Raw genomic sequence first — 15,605 nt, forward strand, 5'->3', positions numbered from 1 at the left:
AAATGGGTCACAGGTCTGTTCTCCTTTTAAATGCAGATAATAAAATGAATTAACCATAAAATCATACAGACAGGATCATAAATTATATCGGTTTATAAACTTTTAAAAGGGAGGAGACGTCTCTTCTCATAGCTTTTCTTAATGCCAAAGGTCACGAGTCCAATCAAAGTTTATGGTAGTTTGGTGCAAATTCTTGTTACTTATTAATGTGGCTAACAGGAAAACATTGTTTGCTGCAGTATTTATTCACTGCGTTACACTTGTAAATCACACTTTTGCAGTTGATTATTCACATTTATGCTTATGTCATGCTATGCAGTTCATTGTAAAACATAATACATTTCAACACTTCATGCAAATTAATTTTTTTTTATACATGCATTGATTTCTAGTTCAACACTCAAGTGAGCTCATGTATTACTATATCGGCCGTAAATATTGTTAAAAATATCATTATACATAATCGATATGAAAAATGAAAATAAATCATTAAATTGCATAATCCAGAATGTAAAAGTACAGTGTAAAATGTTATCTAACAGTTAATTCAGTCTATTCACTATTGACCATGAAAGGTTTAATGAAGCATACAGGTTGTTTATCAGAGAAGTAGGTGAAAGCATGCACTGATATTATTAATCATTAAATAGTGTGGTCTTGCAGAAAGTCAATCGAGTATAATGAACTACAGGCACATTCACCAGTCCTAAATGCTGTAGTTTTAGAGTATAATTCAATGGGTTCAATTAAACTGAAGCCCCATTGCTCTGAGTAACCAGACAATTCAACAAGTCACACCGTCGGTTCCATCTTCTTTCCAGTTTGATGCCATTTTTTATTTCTATGGACCTAATGCGAAATCAAAAGAGGTGGGACACCGACAGCTCAATAAGTGGGCGGGGCCGTGTTTCAGATTGGTTGGCGTTACTGAGACACGCCCTTGGGCGGGGTTTTGGGTTATCTTGAAGCGCTGTTCACTAGGACTGGTAATAGTAGGTCGCCCTCGACGCTCACGGGTGGAAGACAAGAGTGGATCATCTCAAGGTTTCCTTATTAAAGGGGGGAAAAAATCAACAACTTTCCTGCGCCTTTGGATGCACGTTACGCCCGTCGGTCTGGATTAATTTTCTCCCCACCTACCTGAATTTGAGTTGTTTTTCATTTACTTTAAAACCACATCAAGAATAATGGGATCCCAGGCATCAAAGGGAGGAGTGGCTGTGGAGGGGAAAGCCGCCGATGCTGACCCGGCTGCCGCCAAGACTAACGGACAGGTAATACATCTCCATCTGCGACACACCCACATCCGACCAACAAGTGCTTCACAGAGAGTTACAAAAGCACAGCCAGCGATTTAACCATCAAAAAACAGAAAAGGCGGTGATTTGTAGTGAAAAATAAAGATATGCTAGTTTACCATTCATTCACTGTCGTATTTCTCAATTCATGTCTCGCGGCACGCGACTTCATTGGAGAAGCATTACGCAAATCACACTACTTTAGGCTGATCAGACACGGTTTTCTGTCTCGCACTCAAACGGACATTTTTTTCTAAACGTTTTCACGATTTATTTCCGTCTTTAACGTCCGTTTCTAGCGCTCGGGGACGGTCGGTGTTGTTGCCATGCGATCTGTGTAGGAGGATGCTGCACGTACTCTGCATGCATGGGTTAACAGCAGGGGGTTGCGATCAATTTGGTTCTAATTGGAGTTTTAGAACATAATATGTTGCTTTTAAGCGATTTCCCCTTTTTATTATTTTTATTTAGAATCCCGTACATTCAACTAGCTACATTTTCAAGTTTTTGTTCAGTTTATCATTTATTTAACCATTTCTCTCACTATCTCTCTCTCTCTTCACAGTCGTAATATTTAATCGCATTATGCTTTATTTATCTATTTTCTCCTGTGAAGCGCGTGGAGTCTTCATTTATAGACGCTCGGGCTTTGAAGTCTAGACACTGAGGCGAGAGTCCACGTTTGGTCATCCTTTTGGGGGTTTGTGCGATTAAACCCCATTCTTATCAATGAGTGTGCTTATATTTTATGTTACTCTTTTAAATCGACGTTTGTATGTTTGTGATTCCGTCGTCGATGGTTAAATAGTGAATGAAGCTGAATGAGATGAGCTCGATCTCAGTCTTTTGTTCCAGAGCTGCCGTCTGTCTCGCTCGGCATTGTGTGTGAGTTGCGCGCGTCTCTATCGCCCTCGCTCGGCGGTGCGCGCTACTGCAAGGCGTCACCTCGAAGACATGCATTATTATTTACGTGACGAGTCACTGATGTGTCCGTCGACGATTCAAGGAATCCCCTGCTACATATATACTAGACCCGTAGTAAATTTTCACCCGTGTTGGTTTGTGTTGCATTATTAAAATGAAAATTTCATTTTTCTTTCTCAGGAGAACGGCCACGTTAAGACCAATGGTGACGTCTCTGCCAAAGCAGAGGGAGACGCCGCCACCACCAACGGTTCTGCGGAGGCAGCCAAGGAATCTGAGGCTGGAGCCGGCGACGCCATCGAACCTGCACCCGCCGCCGAGGGAGAGGCTGCCAAACCTGAGGGCGAGGCCACCAAGGAGACCCCCAAGAAGAAGAAGAAGAAGTTCTCCCTGAAGAACTCCTTCAAATTCAAGGGCATCTCACTGAAGAAGAACAAGAAGAGCGCCGAGGTGAAGGAAGAGGCCGTCGCTGAGGCCGCCCCAGCCGCCGAAGAGAAGCCCGAGGAGAACGGGGCAGCCGCTGAGGAGAAAAAAGAGGAGGAGGCCAAGGCTGAGGAGACACCCGCCCCGGCAGAGACCCCCAAGGCCGAGGAACCCGCTGCCAAGGCTGAGGAACCTGCTGCCCCCAAGGAAGAGGCTGCTGCAGAGCCCACAAAACCAACAGAGGAGACCAGCTCAACACCCGCACCATCCGAACAGAAGGAGTGATTGTACTTCACAAAGGACTTTGTGAACTGTTTTTCCAAGAAAAAAATATATATTTATATATATGTGTATATGTATACATATGTATATATACATGGATATATGTATATGTATATATACACATGTATGTGAAAAAAAAGACTCCTCGTGCCACTTTCTTCAAGATTAATAACAAACGACAGACTAGATTCACTAGTTCACTTCCCTGATAATGGCTCAAAGATGTGGAAGGCCGAAACCTCTTGGAAGCGGGATGTCAACGCAAGAGTGAGTTGAGGATGGGATCAAGGAGGAGCATCTTTCAAGCCCAAATAGATGCGACTATACCCATGAATTGTGCAAGATCCAACATCACCACATATAATGACTGTTGAGAAAAAAAAAAGGAAATCGAAAAAGACTTGCCAACTTTCTACATTCCTATATTTTAACCCAAATTTAAGTATTTTGTGGTGTATAGAGAACCATTTTAAATATCCAGAAGGCTTTGTCTCGTTTGTTTGAAACCGCATTTTAATTTTCATCTTGGCTTTAAAATAAAAACAAAAACAAAATAAAAACACATTTGAGCTTGCTATGTTCACATTTGAAGTTTTAAAAGAAGCAGAGTTGTTATGTGTTAAATGTGAGCCTTGATCTGCTTTTTGGTCTCTGTAAATACATTTGACCAATTTTGTTCTTTATTTTGCTAATGTTTAAAGATGTTACTGGTTTTATTGTAAAGTTGATAATGGTAAATAAATGTTGGTTACCTACAGATGCTCACTTTGTGTGTGTCCTTCTTCACACTGGCTGTTTTCCAAGGTAAAGCCCCCCAGAACATGTTCATGTTTGGTCACATGTCACTCATAAACCACTTTACCTACATTTAGACATGTACAATTAATCCACTTGGGAAAATAGAAAACATCTTCTTCATACTTTGTGACATATAGAAACATATTCTGTGATGTGGCAATGTTTAAACAGAGTAATGTATGAAATTAACTTCAAATAAGAATATCTTAATGTAAGACTGGAGCACCAAAGAAAAAGCATAATTCACCTGAGAAATGTGTATAGTAGACTGGTAAAAAATATCTAATTAAATAATCAATAGTCTCTTGTATTTCATTACATGCTCATGCTTCAAATTTCATTCATGGTTCACTGAAGCTCAGACGAGAACATTTATTTTTATTATTAATTATGTAAAAATCAGTTTTAGAAATTAATTTGCATTTTTCTTCCGAGATAATTGACTTGTGAAGAATTTTAAGCAAGGTATGGTAGGTGAGGCATCAGATGATAGACCGATTCATTAACGAAAGTAGACGTGTAAATTAATAAATTAATGGCTTACTGTGGATATTTTTCCCCTACCCGTTCTTCAATGAGTAACTATCACATTTTAAGTAAAAAAAAAAAACGTCTTTTTTTTTCGTCCGTGTCTGGATGCCAACAGATTTCTCGCTGGAGATCAGGGGATCAAATATAAACATATGGCGCCATCATGTGTTGAATTGAAGTATTACAGTCACACTTGCAACATTTTCTAGTTTCAGATGAGCTGCACACAGGCGACCTGTGGACAAAGTGTAAATGTTTAGAAGTATTTATTGCACTTAGTCTTAAGTTTCTGATAAATGGGTGTTTTATTGCATCTCTCTTCTGACAAACACTCCTGTCAAATGTGTGTTTAGAGGCACCATTACTAATAAATGTTTATTGCCTTGTTGATGATGCTTTCTGTGCAGACAGTCTTATTTAAGAACTGAATTAAAACATTTAACCCTCTGTCTGTACCTTTTTGGACTTTCTTTTTTATCTTCTTTCCTCTCTGTATAAACAAGTTCATAATTGAATAGGACTATACAGCATCTGGCCTAAGTCATTCTAAAATAATTTGGCTTAAATAAATAGGAAAAACATATCCGAGAGTGTATTGATTTATCTATATTCAAATTACTCGAAACCAAGAATTTAGGGTTACTTTTCATGTGATTTAATTACTTAAATGAAAAAACAAACCCGTGCTACAGCACTGCACAAAAATAAAATAAAATAAATAAATGCTCATAATAAGAGTTACTTTATTACATCATTACATATCATGTGCAGAAATGTATTATGTATTATAGAAATGTCTAGCCACACGCTTTCGACACTGACAGGTTAGAAGTTGTTTCACTTTGAAAGAGACACATGGCAAAAAACATTACTTTGCTGTATAAACTTGGCCTGCGGATCTCTATCAACTGTAAAGAATAATACATTAAGTCTTAAATGAGAATGAAAAAAAAAATAACCTTTGGTATAATTTCTCAAAATATCTGATCAACCCCTGATAAACATTTGAATTGTTATTCAGATAAGTAGCCAGTCATGTGTTTTTGGAAAGCTTTTGTCTTTTAAACGCATTACAATGCACAAAATCAGTGTAGTTCATACTGCAGTAGTGTAGTAAAGTTATTTTATGTTTTGTGAACTGATAGTGTATTATGCTTCAAAAATGTACACAAATGCACCTTTATATCTTTTGTAGACAGCAATTCATGCTTCTGAATTTTGGGACAAAATCACCACTCAGACTATATATATATATATATATATATATATATATATATATATATATATACATATATACATATATATATTATTGTCTGTGATTAATCACATTGTTATGCCCAAAACTAATAATGCATTCAAAAATAGTGTATTGCGTATAGTGTATAGTGTATTTTTTCATTTAAAAGTATAGGCCTACTGCTCTATGTACAAAAGTGCAATAACATTTGGTTTGCAAAAAGTAGCTTTTTACAGCAGTGTTCCTTTTACACAGTAGCTGTTAAAATATTTATTGTAGCCTAAATCTCAACTTAATTTTATTAAATTAAATATTAAAAAAAGCTATTTTCCACTGCCAGGACATTAACATTTTTATATAAAATATTTTATAGTTTGTTATAGAAAAACAAGTTATACTCCAGAATCCAGTTTTTTATGTAATGGCAAAGTGATTATATTTCCTTTTTATTAAGTTAATTTATAAAAACGTTTGGAGCATTTTTGTTCATTAAATATAAGTTTTTGTTTTTTAAAGTAATGATCAAACAGCCAACAGTGACTTAGTATATGTTTGATTAATTTAGCCTTATAAAATCATCACGACTTGCCTTAAATAAAATCTATAGATATAAAAATATCTATAGGGCTGAAAATCAGGGCTCTAGTTCGTCTACATCAGAAATAGTTTCTCAGTTATGAGGTGAATAAGAAACTAGCTCGGATCTAGCACACAGAATGATTTGACTGAAAATTTGCCAGAAGATGAAAGAAAAATAGTGGTAATTTCTACGCAATTCGGAAAACGTATTTTCTGCATTGGTTTTTGTTTTTGTTTTAGTCTTTGTACAGCAGTTATTGTTCTTCTAAATGCATTTTTAATGTAGAATATGTGCTATATAAATACATTAAATGTAGAACATATAAGAAATCCCCCCACGCATAAAAGTGAAACTCTGCCTATGCTTACATGCCTTAATAGGGTAGATTACATTACATCATGTAATTTGAAATAACTGGACTGCAGTTTGTAACTGATTGCATGTAATCTGGATTATGTACGCCTATTCAGATCCCCCCAAAATACTTCTATTTAGATTATATTTAAATGCTTATCAGGTTACAGTTATTATGGATAACCTGATAACAGGTGCTTCTCAATAAATTAGAATGTAGATGAAAAGTTCATTTATTTCAGTAATTCAACTCAAATTGTGAAACTCATGTATTAAATATATTAAATTCAAACTGACTGAAGTAGTTTTAGTCTTTGGTTTTGTGATGATTTTGGCTCACATTTAACAAAACCCCATCATTTCACGATTTCAACAAATTAGAATACTTCATAAAACCAATAATTATAAAAAAAATAAAAAAAATAAAAAAAAAACATTTAATGAATTGTTGGCCTTCTGGAAAGTATGTTCATTTACTGTACATGTACTCAATACTTGGTAGGGGCTCCTTTAGCTTTAATTACTGTCTCAGTTCAGTGTGGCATGGAGGTGATCAGTTTGTGGCACTGCTGAGTTGGTCTGGAAGACCAGGTTTCTTTGACCGTGACCTTCAGCTCATCTGCGTTGTTTGGTCTCTTGTTTCTCATTTTCCTCTTGACAATAGCCCATCAATTCTCTCGGGGGTTCAGGTCTGGTGAGTTTTCTGGCCAGTCAAGCACAACAAGACCATGGTCATTTAACCAACTTTTGGTGCTTTTGGCAGTGTGGGCAGGTGCCAAATCCTGCTGGAAAATGAAATCAGCATCTACAAAAGCTGGTCAGCAGAAGGAAGCATGAAGTGCTCCAACATTTCTTTGTACATGGGTGTAGTGATTTGGTTTTCAAAAAACACAATGGACCAACACCAGCAGATGACATGTCACCCCAAATCATCACAGACTGTGGAAACTTAACTCTGGACTCCAAGCAACTTGGGCTATGAGCTTCTCCACCCTTCCTCCAGACTCTAGGACCTTGGTTTCCAAATGAAATACAAAACTTGCTCTCGTGTCAAAAGAGGTCTTTGTACCACTGGGCAACAGTCCAGTTCTTCTTCTCCTTAGCCCAGGTAAGATGACTCTTTCTTGACAAATTTCTTCAAATTCCTTGACACATCTGAATGCCTTGACACCAGCCTCAGTCCATTCCTTGAGAAGTTCACTGAAGTTCTTCAGTCGATTTTGCTGCGGTTCTCTCAGTTGGTTGTGCATCTTTTTCTTCCACAGTTTTTCATTCCACTCAACGTTCTGTTAACATGCTTGGAAACAGCACTCTGTGAACAGCCAGCGACTTTGGTAATTAAATTTTGTGACTTACACTCCTTGTGAAGAGTGTCAATGATTGTCAGAGACCATTTTGAAGGTTCAGGAAACCTTTGCAGGTGTTTTGAGTTGATTAGTTGATTGGCATGTCACCATATTCTAATTTGTTGAGATCGTGAATTGGTGGGTTTTTTGTTTTTCAATTAAAAAACAAACAAACAAAGACTTAAATTACTACAGTCTGTGTGCATTGAATTTATTTAATACACGAGTTTCACAATTTGAGTTGAATTACTGAAATAAATGAACTTTTTCCACAACATTCTAATTTATTGAGAAGCACCTGTATTATTCACACAATGGCAGTAATTAACATTTGCAACAGAATAGAGATACATGTGATATACATTAATTTGCGATCCTGGCTTCTGAACTTCAACTAGGCCTAGTTAGCTACTTAACAATGCTGATGTATAACTGCAAATATTTAAAGCTTGGAAGAGCTTAACCTATTTTCATGTTTATTAATGTTTGTTCATGTGATGCATGGATTCACAAATTTGTCACTCAAACCATTTGACCTAAACCTTATTCGAAGGCTCCTTGAGATTTAAAGTTCATATTTCGATAATTTAACTCATTTGCATATTCACAATTCTCTGAAGCTGGTTAATGGTTACGCTGACATGCAGATACTAAATAAAAAAAAAAACACTATGCTACTACTTCTACTAATAATCATTTCACATGCATTTCATGATGTTTATAACAAAGGAATACATATTCTTTTTTTTATAACCATAATTCAAATATATAAACAAGTTAGGCTAGATCAAAAGTAATCTAATGTAATCCAAAAGTAGGCCAAATAGATGACCTAAAATGATCATATATTACATTACTGACTACAGTTATCATCAGGTAATTTGTAATAATAGAGTACAATTTATAAGTAATCTACCCAGCACTTTCTATCAGTTATTAATGTTAAAGAAAAAGGCTGTGAGTACATACAGACTTAATTTCTCTCTTATTTAAGGTAATAACAAGATAAGTAAAAGTAATAACAAGTAAACTATTAAAATTATTCAGTGATTGTTATATATTCGGTCTATCCTAGTAGTCAACATTTAAAGTGGATCAAACCCTTTCATCAACATTGTTATTGTCTTAGGGCAACTTTGATTAACTTTTTTCATCCACTTCAAATGTTGACTACTGTATATTAGCGGACGTTTAAACAGCTAAGTAAATAGAACTAAACCTAAATACTTGATTAAGACAGCAAGAGAAATGATTGGCGGAGACACGCAAGAGCAACGCCCTTCGTGATGGAATCTGAACTGTGATTGGCTGAAAGCTCCCCGAGACAAGTTGCTATTGAAGTTCCTCAGTTCGCAGAAAACCCGGCAGGCGCAGGCTGTAATTGGAGGGTAAAATGGCGCTGAGTTCTCAAGGAACAAAGAAGAAAGTTTGCTATTATTATGACGGTAAGAATTACATTTTTACCGGCGGTAAATCGATCTGTTATTGTCAGAGAAATAAAACGCAGTGTCTGCTTTGGATAAATTCTGCAAAACGCTTTAGTTCCTGAGTGCAGTCTAATTGTTAGCCGGGTTTAGCCGCACGTCGCTAATGCTAGTGTTAGCCTAGCTGCTCTTCATCCTGTTGTTCTTCTTGTTCACTGTTAGCATCCAGACCACATCATGGAGTTAATACCAGCACAATTCACACATTTTTTTTTTGCAAGTGCAGTATATCTATGCAACGTTACACTTCAACACGGGTATTCTTTATTTCCCGCATATAGCGTCGATAAAATTAGCTCGACGTGATGGAGAGTTGAGATGAAATGAGCTCGCTTCTTTTACTCATCTCTTCACTGCTAGCAGCAGTATCACTCCGATATGCTCTACGTTTATAGCACAAGATGTTTTGTCTTCATTTCCCCCTGTTTTTGCTTTCATCTGCCCTCATGGTCACGAATGAACATCATGTTTCGGTTTGTCGTGTAGTAATGCTCGTCTCGAACCGTGCAGCTGGCTTTGTGTCTAGTTCTAGGCCTATTTGGGAAAAAAAAATGGATTAGTCAATAAATTCCATAATTAAGCAATAATTCAGATAATTTCATAAAACAAATTAACATTCGATAGTTTATCTTTTGAGAGTCTGTAGTTATATTATGTCTCTTTAATCTTTGTTATATTTTAATCTTTGTTTTATATATATATATATATATATATAAGTAAATTTAATGTATTAATATAATGTTTTTCCTTCTTTTCCAGGGGATGTTGGGAATTACTACTATGGCCAGGGTCATCCCATGAAACCCCACAGAATTCGCATGACCCACAACCTCCTCCTCAACTATGGCCTGTATAGGAAAATGGAAATTTATGTAAGAGACATTAATAACTTCTTTTATGCTTTACTATTATTTTGGCTAAGCTGAATTCTTGACTTGTTTGCATGTTCAGCGGCCTCATAAAGCCAATGGTGAAGAAATGACCAAGTATCACAGTGATGATTACATCAAGTTCCTCCGTTCCATCCGCCCAGACAACATGTCTGAGTACAGCAAGCAGATGCAGAGATGTACGTTGTTTGGTTTTCCTTTAAGATGTTTTAAATGTTGGGAAGTTCAACCATGATGCAAGTTGCTTCCCTTTGCAGTTGTTTCTGTGTCTTGAATGTACAGTAAACATGCTTTATTGTCTATGCAGTTAATGTAGGGGAGGATTGTCCTGTCTTTGATGGCTTATTTGAGTTCTGTCAGCTCTCAACAGGTGGATCTGTTGGTAAGTTTTTTTTTCTCTCCTTTTAATCTGTACAGAATCTTCTCGCAGTTTGTTATAGTTATGTGTTTGTGTTTTTCCTAACCATATATTCTAATAATTTTCTAGCTGGGGCTGTGAAACTGAACAAGCAGCAGACAGACATTGCCATTAACTGGGCAGGAGGCCTTCATCATGCCAAGAAATCTGAGGCGTCTGGTTTCTGCTATGTCAACGACATCGTACTCGCCATTCTGGAGCTGCTCAAGTATGTCCTTTAATAGAAACTACTACAGATAACAATACTTTTATTAATTAATTTTTATTTATGGACACACATACCAGACACACACACACTACCGGTCAAAAGTTTGGGATAATTAAAATGTTTGTGTTTTTGAAAAATATCCCATGCTCACTATTGCTGCTTTTATGTGAGTAAAAATACTCTAAATAGGAATATGTTCAAATGTAATTGTATTCCTGTAATGCAAAGCTGAATTTTCAGCATCATTGTTCCAGTTTTCAGTCACATATTTTTAATTGTTGAAAATTTATATTTGCTTAATATTTTTGTGAAAACTGAAAGACTAAAAGCCTCCTCTTTCTAGGTACCATCAAAGAGTGCTTTATATCGACATTGACATTCATCACGGAGATGGAGTCGAGGAAGCTTTCTACACAACAGACCGTGTCATGACTGTTTCCTTCCACAAGTATGGAGAGTATTTCCCGGGTACTGGAGACCTCAGAGTAAGTATTTCAAGTAAAATTATTACTTTCTGGTTAAAGAGGAGTGCTAAGCTATATAACTTTTTTTTCAGGATATCGGTGCAGGGAAGGGAAAATACTACGCAGTGAATTACCCGCTCAGGGATGGTATTGATGATGAGTCCTACGAAGCCATTTTCAAACCTGTAAGTCTGTAAACCTTTGCAGGTGTTAAAAAAAAAAAAAAATTCAAGTGTTCTTGTCTTAAAGGTACAGGTTGTAAGACCAGCCACTAGAGGGCACACTACCGAAACAATAACAATCGTGTGGTTTGACGCTGAGGAGGAGCATGGAATGATGAGATTTGTTGTCTTCTACCCAACCACTGAAGTTCTCAAGGCACAACTTGTTCAACAAAAATATACACTCGTGTACATTCAAACACAGTAATTGGGCATACATAGCAAACGTGAGTTCAACAATTTGCGCGAGTAGATTACATTCAAAGTCAATGCAAAGACACAATCAGAAGCGTCCTCGTGCAGGTCTAGAGACGCGATGCCCCACGTTTGGTGTGTTTGCCCGATAATACTAATCTTATTGATCACTATAATAGCATACATTTTCTGTAAAGATACTAATCAAAACAACTCACCTGTCGAGTAAAACACAAGCGAGATCGGCATCTCTTTCTAGTTGAAGATTGTTGCGGAGATGGAGATCTCTCTCCATCTAGAAAATGCAACCCCGATATTGATCCTCGCTCTTTCTCTCCTCTTGTCCCAAACTCTTCTCAGGTCGTTCGGTTGGCCCATACGCTTACGTTTACAGGAACTGTCCTTGTCGACAGAACTAGCGGCAGACAGTAATTATGTTCCATAAATAAGTAACACAATCCACCATTAAAATGTGCAAGAAGTAAATAAGGAACTGCTTGAAGCAAGCTAGTGGTTTGCTGGACGCTAGACACTACGTCTGCATTTGTCCACGACACTGTTGTCATGTGGTTTCTACGTCAGTAAAGGCGGTAACAAAGGGTAACAAACATCATTGACAGGCGACTGCACTGTCCCGTGTCACTGTTTAAAATGGGAATTTTCTCATGATTTACAAGTAGTTGAAAACATTATAGAGATTTTTAGTTATCAGATGGACAAAATATATAACACTAGCCTAGTGGATTTTGGATATTTTATTGCAAATATCTTACAAATTGTACCTTTTAATTAGCAGTCTTGAAAATCTCCTGTTTCTGAATTGTCCTGCAGATCATGGCCAAAGTGATGGAGATGTACCAGCCCAGTGCTGTGGTGCTCCAGTGTGGCGCCGACTCTCTGTCTGGAGATCGATTGGGCTGCTTTAACCTCACCATCAAAGGTGTCAAACATGATCAAACTGCAAATGCATCTCTAAAGTGAGCTGTTGTTTGTGTCTAACCAAACCCTTGTGGGTTTCTCAGGTCATGCCAAGTGTGTGGAGTATATAAAGAGCTTTAACCTGCCCCTGCTCATGCTGGGAGGAGGAGGCTACACCATCAGGAACGTGGCCCGCTGCTGGACCTATGAGACGGCTGTAGCACTGGACAGCACCATTCCCAATGGTGAGAGACACTGATTGTGTTAGAATTTATGTTTTGTTCTCTCCATGGTGAACACTATTGAACTTTATTCTTTTGTTCCATCAGAGCTCCCGTACAATGACTACTTCGAGTATTTTGGACCTGATTTTAAACTTCACATCAGTCCCTCCAACATGACCAATCAAAATACAAATGACTATCTGGAAAAAATCAAGTAAGTGGGATGAAGGGCCACAATTGAGAGTACAATGGCATATCGGTTTTTGGTTTGACTTGGTTTGTTGCAATTAGGTTTTATGGGATTTGTTTTGTTCCTGTTGCAAAAAAAACAAAAAAACAACTGACTTAACTCCGGAATGCAAATTTGAACGTGTAAAGTGTTTTTTTATTTTATTTTTTGTCTTTAGGATGTACATTGAACAAGTGTTTTATATCTGCTGCCTCTCTTTTTCTATACAGACAGCGTCTGTTTGAGAATCTGCGGATGTTGCCTCATGCTCCAGGGGTTCAGATGCAGGCGATCCCAGAGGATGCTGTTCAGGAAGACAGCGGAGATGAGGAGGATGACCCCGACAAACGCATCTCCAGTGAGTGCCGCCTTTATTCACTTGCTGGCAACTTTATCGCATACTCACAAACATGAAAACTCCTTGATTTGTCGTCGTGAACCTTTCAATATGTACTGATGTAAACAAAATGTATGTTTTAGTTTGAGATCCGAGTTGTGCAGAGCAAAAGTGCTTGTTTTTCTCATCTTTAGTCCGTGCCCACGACAAGCGGATAGCCTGCGACGAGGAGTTCTCAGACTCTGAAGACGAAGGACAGGGCGGCCGGAGAAATGCAGCCAATTACAAGAAGCCTAAACGAGTGAAGACTGAAGAAGAGAAGGATGGAGAAGAGAAGAAAGGTGAGCCAACAGGTAAAGTCGGTTTCTTTCATTTCAGGCTCATTCTTATAAGTAAGAACAGCAGTTACTCTCGTGAGTTTGAGCTGTTCACATATTGTTAAGAGCCGTGAGATTGACGTGCTGTCCCTCTCGTTTGATACCAGATGTCAAAGAAGAGGAGAAAGCTTCAGAAGAAAAAATGGACACAAAGGGGTAAGTTATCTCTCGCATCGTGGATTATGAAATATGTGCTCCGGTTTTCTGATTCTGTAAAACATCATTCTAAATGGCAGGGCTTGCTTTATTCATTTTAAAAACTCCACTCAATAGGCCTCATTGTTTGTGTTTTCAGCTAGACAGGTGTTTTTGTAAATGTCTAATTGAAATTTGATACTTTTAAAATGTATACTATACAATTTTATTTTTTATTTTTTTTTCATCAATCATGAATTAAATTGATCAAAAGTGACCGTAAAAACCCTTTATAATATTACAAAATATTTCTATTTTAAATAAATGCCATTGTTTTGAACTTTCTGCTCAAAGAATTATGATCACAACAGCTTTTAACACGTAATAATAATGTTAATATAAACATTTAAAAGTTTTTATATTGTAATGTTTCTTTTTTCTGTCTCTCTTTTCAAATAAATGTAGCTTGGTGAGCTTAAGATACTTTCAAACCATCTCCCCAACCCCGTACTTTTGAACTATACCATACATCACAGTTTATGTTTTTAAATATTTGCATATGGATCATTGATTTTTTTTATTTATTATTATTTACAGGCCAAAAGAGGAGTTAAAAACCGTCTGAGAAAAGGACACGTGGTGCTCATGGATGCATGAACTTGTCATACACCCTCATCCTCTCAAACGTCAAACCCACACACACACATCCTAGGTGTTAGCTCGAGTCCTGAGCTAAGGACTGTAAATTATTTTGTAAGACTCGTTTTACTATTTGTAATCTAATGAAGCGGTATAAAAGTTTTTACATTTTCAAGTGTGAAATGACAGATGTTTCTCTTTCTTTATTTTCTTGTGCTTTTGAAACCATGTTTGTTTGCCTCCCACTGATAGTCCTTATGTGACTGTTTACCGACGATAGCACCTCAAACAGGACCAGGATAGCACATCTTTTTCTTTCTTTTCTTTTTTCTCCCATCATGGGAATCTCACCCCTTTAGTTTGTTTTTTAATCATGGATTGACACACACTTATTGGCCGCTCTTATTTAGTTTTCTCTGCGGACGCTGTTTGCGAATGGTGTCCTTTACCTCGTTTTTAAGCGTTAAATGTTTGTTTTTATTGAGGCTCTGTATTGAACTTTCCCCTGGCAGGTGGGGCATTGCAAAGGCTTGCTGTATTGCTGTTAGATTCCCAATTCTTTTCTGTTGTGGTTACGCTAGCACGTCAGTCTCACGGCTGACTGGAAATAGCCGTTTGGAGTTCAAGAGTTCAGTGGTTGTGAAATGTCCTTATTATTACAATGACTTTGGTAAACAAAATAAAAATTCTGATATTTTGTGGTTTTTCTTTAATCTTACACGAACACTTTCTTCATGTTCAGTTTGTCTATCAGCAGCAGTTTTGTAGTATGTATCGTTGATCAAACTGGATAATGCAAACACTACACTAGGTAAAAGCTCAGTTGAATCACACTGGTGAGACAGCAGGTATAACAGCATTTCATGTTCCTTTCTACTATGCTAAATTAACGTGTGGTAAATAGTCAATAGTAAGTAATTGTGTTTAAATACCTCTGAAGAGCTGGGTAATAAAACTGATTATGTGTAATTTGTATTAAGTAATCAGATTACAAAAATTAAGTACTTGTAGTAAGATTAAATTACAATTTAAGATACTTGTAATCAGCCTACAGTTAAATCTTTACTGATTACATATTCATACAAGAGTAATA

At 37.1% G+C, this 15,605-nt stretch overlaps 2 protein-coding genes across 3 annotated transcripts; both read left to right on the forward strand.

Annotated features, from left to right (window-relative positions):
- Positions 1 to 968: 968 nt before the first annotated feature.
- LOC113119555 (MARCKS-related protein-like) lies at positions 969 to 3,687 on the forward strand. Its single transcript, XM_026289116.1, has 2 exons — positions 969 to 1,274; positions 2,403 to 3,687. Exons 1-2 carry the CDS (start codon positions 1,188 to 1,190, stop codon positions 2,928 to 2,930), a joined length of 615 nt encoding a protein of 204 aa, XP_026144901.1. The 5' UTR covers positions 969 to 1,187; the 3' UTR covers positions 2,931 to 3,687.
- A 5,375-nt stretch (positions 3,688 to 9,062) lies between these two features.
- Positions 9,063 to 15,209, forward strand: LOC113119558 (probable histone deacetylase 1-B). 2 transcript variants are annotated; one of them, XM_026289119.1, is made up of 14 exons: positions 9,063 to 9,218; positions 10,017 to 10,129; positions 10,209 to 10,326; positions 10,455 to 10,529; positions 10,635 to 10,773; positions 11,117 to 11,258; positions 11,330 to 11,422; positions 12,485 to 12,593; positions 12,676 to 12,816; positions 12,901 to 13,009; positions 13,255 to 13,382; positions 13,556 to 13,714; positions 13,846 to 13,894; positions 14,471 to 15,209. In XM_026289119.1, the coding sequence occupies exons 1-14, from the start codon at positions 9,167 to 9,169 to the stop codon at positions 14,496 to 14,498; spliced, it is 1,455 nt and encodes a 484-aa protein (XP_026144904.1). In that variant the 5' UTR covers positions 9,063 to 9,166; the 3' UTR covers positions 14,499 to 15,209. The 2 variants fall into 2 exon arrangements, with proteins under 2 accessions (XP_026144904.1, XP_026144905.1); XM_026289120.1 differs by having other exon boundaries at positions 13,556 to 13,702.
- Positions 15,210 to 15,605: the final 396 nt, after the last annotated feature.

The sequence above is a fragment of the Carassius auratus genome, chromosome 19 (assembly GCF_003368295.1).
Source record: "Carassius auratus strain Wakin chromosome 19, ASM336829v1, whole genome shotgun sequence".
In the NCBI taxonomy this organism is placed as follows: Eukaryota; Metazoa; Chordata; class Actinopteri; order Cypriniformes; family Cyprinidae; genus Carassius; species Carassius auratus.

What these genes read in the sequence shown, in the direction of transcription:
- LOC113119555 (XM_026289116.1), top strand. Translation starts at nt 1,188, where the DNA reads ATGGGATCCCAGGCATCAAAGGGAGGAGTGGCTGTGGAGGGGAAAGCC. An exon ending in CCGCCAAGACTAACGGACAG is followed by an intron (nt 1,275 to 2,402) that starts GTAATACATCTC and finishes TTTCTTTCTCAG; the next exon opens with GAGAACGGCCACGTTAAGAC.
- LOC113119558 (XM_026289119.1), top strand. Translation starts at nt 9,167, where the DNA reads ATGGCGCTGAGTTCTCAAGGAACAAAGAAGAAAGTTTGCTATTATTAT. An exon ending in ATAGGAAAATGGAAATTTAT is followed by an intron (nt 10,130 to 10,208) that starts GTAAGAGACATT and finishes TTGCATGTTCAG; the next exon opens with CGGCCTCATAAAGCCAATGG. An exon ending in GAAAAAATGGACACAAAGGG is followed by an intron (nt 13,895 to 14,470) that starts GTAAGTTATCTC and finishes TATTATTTACAG; the next exon opens with GCCAAAAGAGGAGTTAAAAA.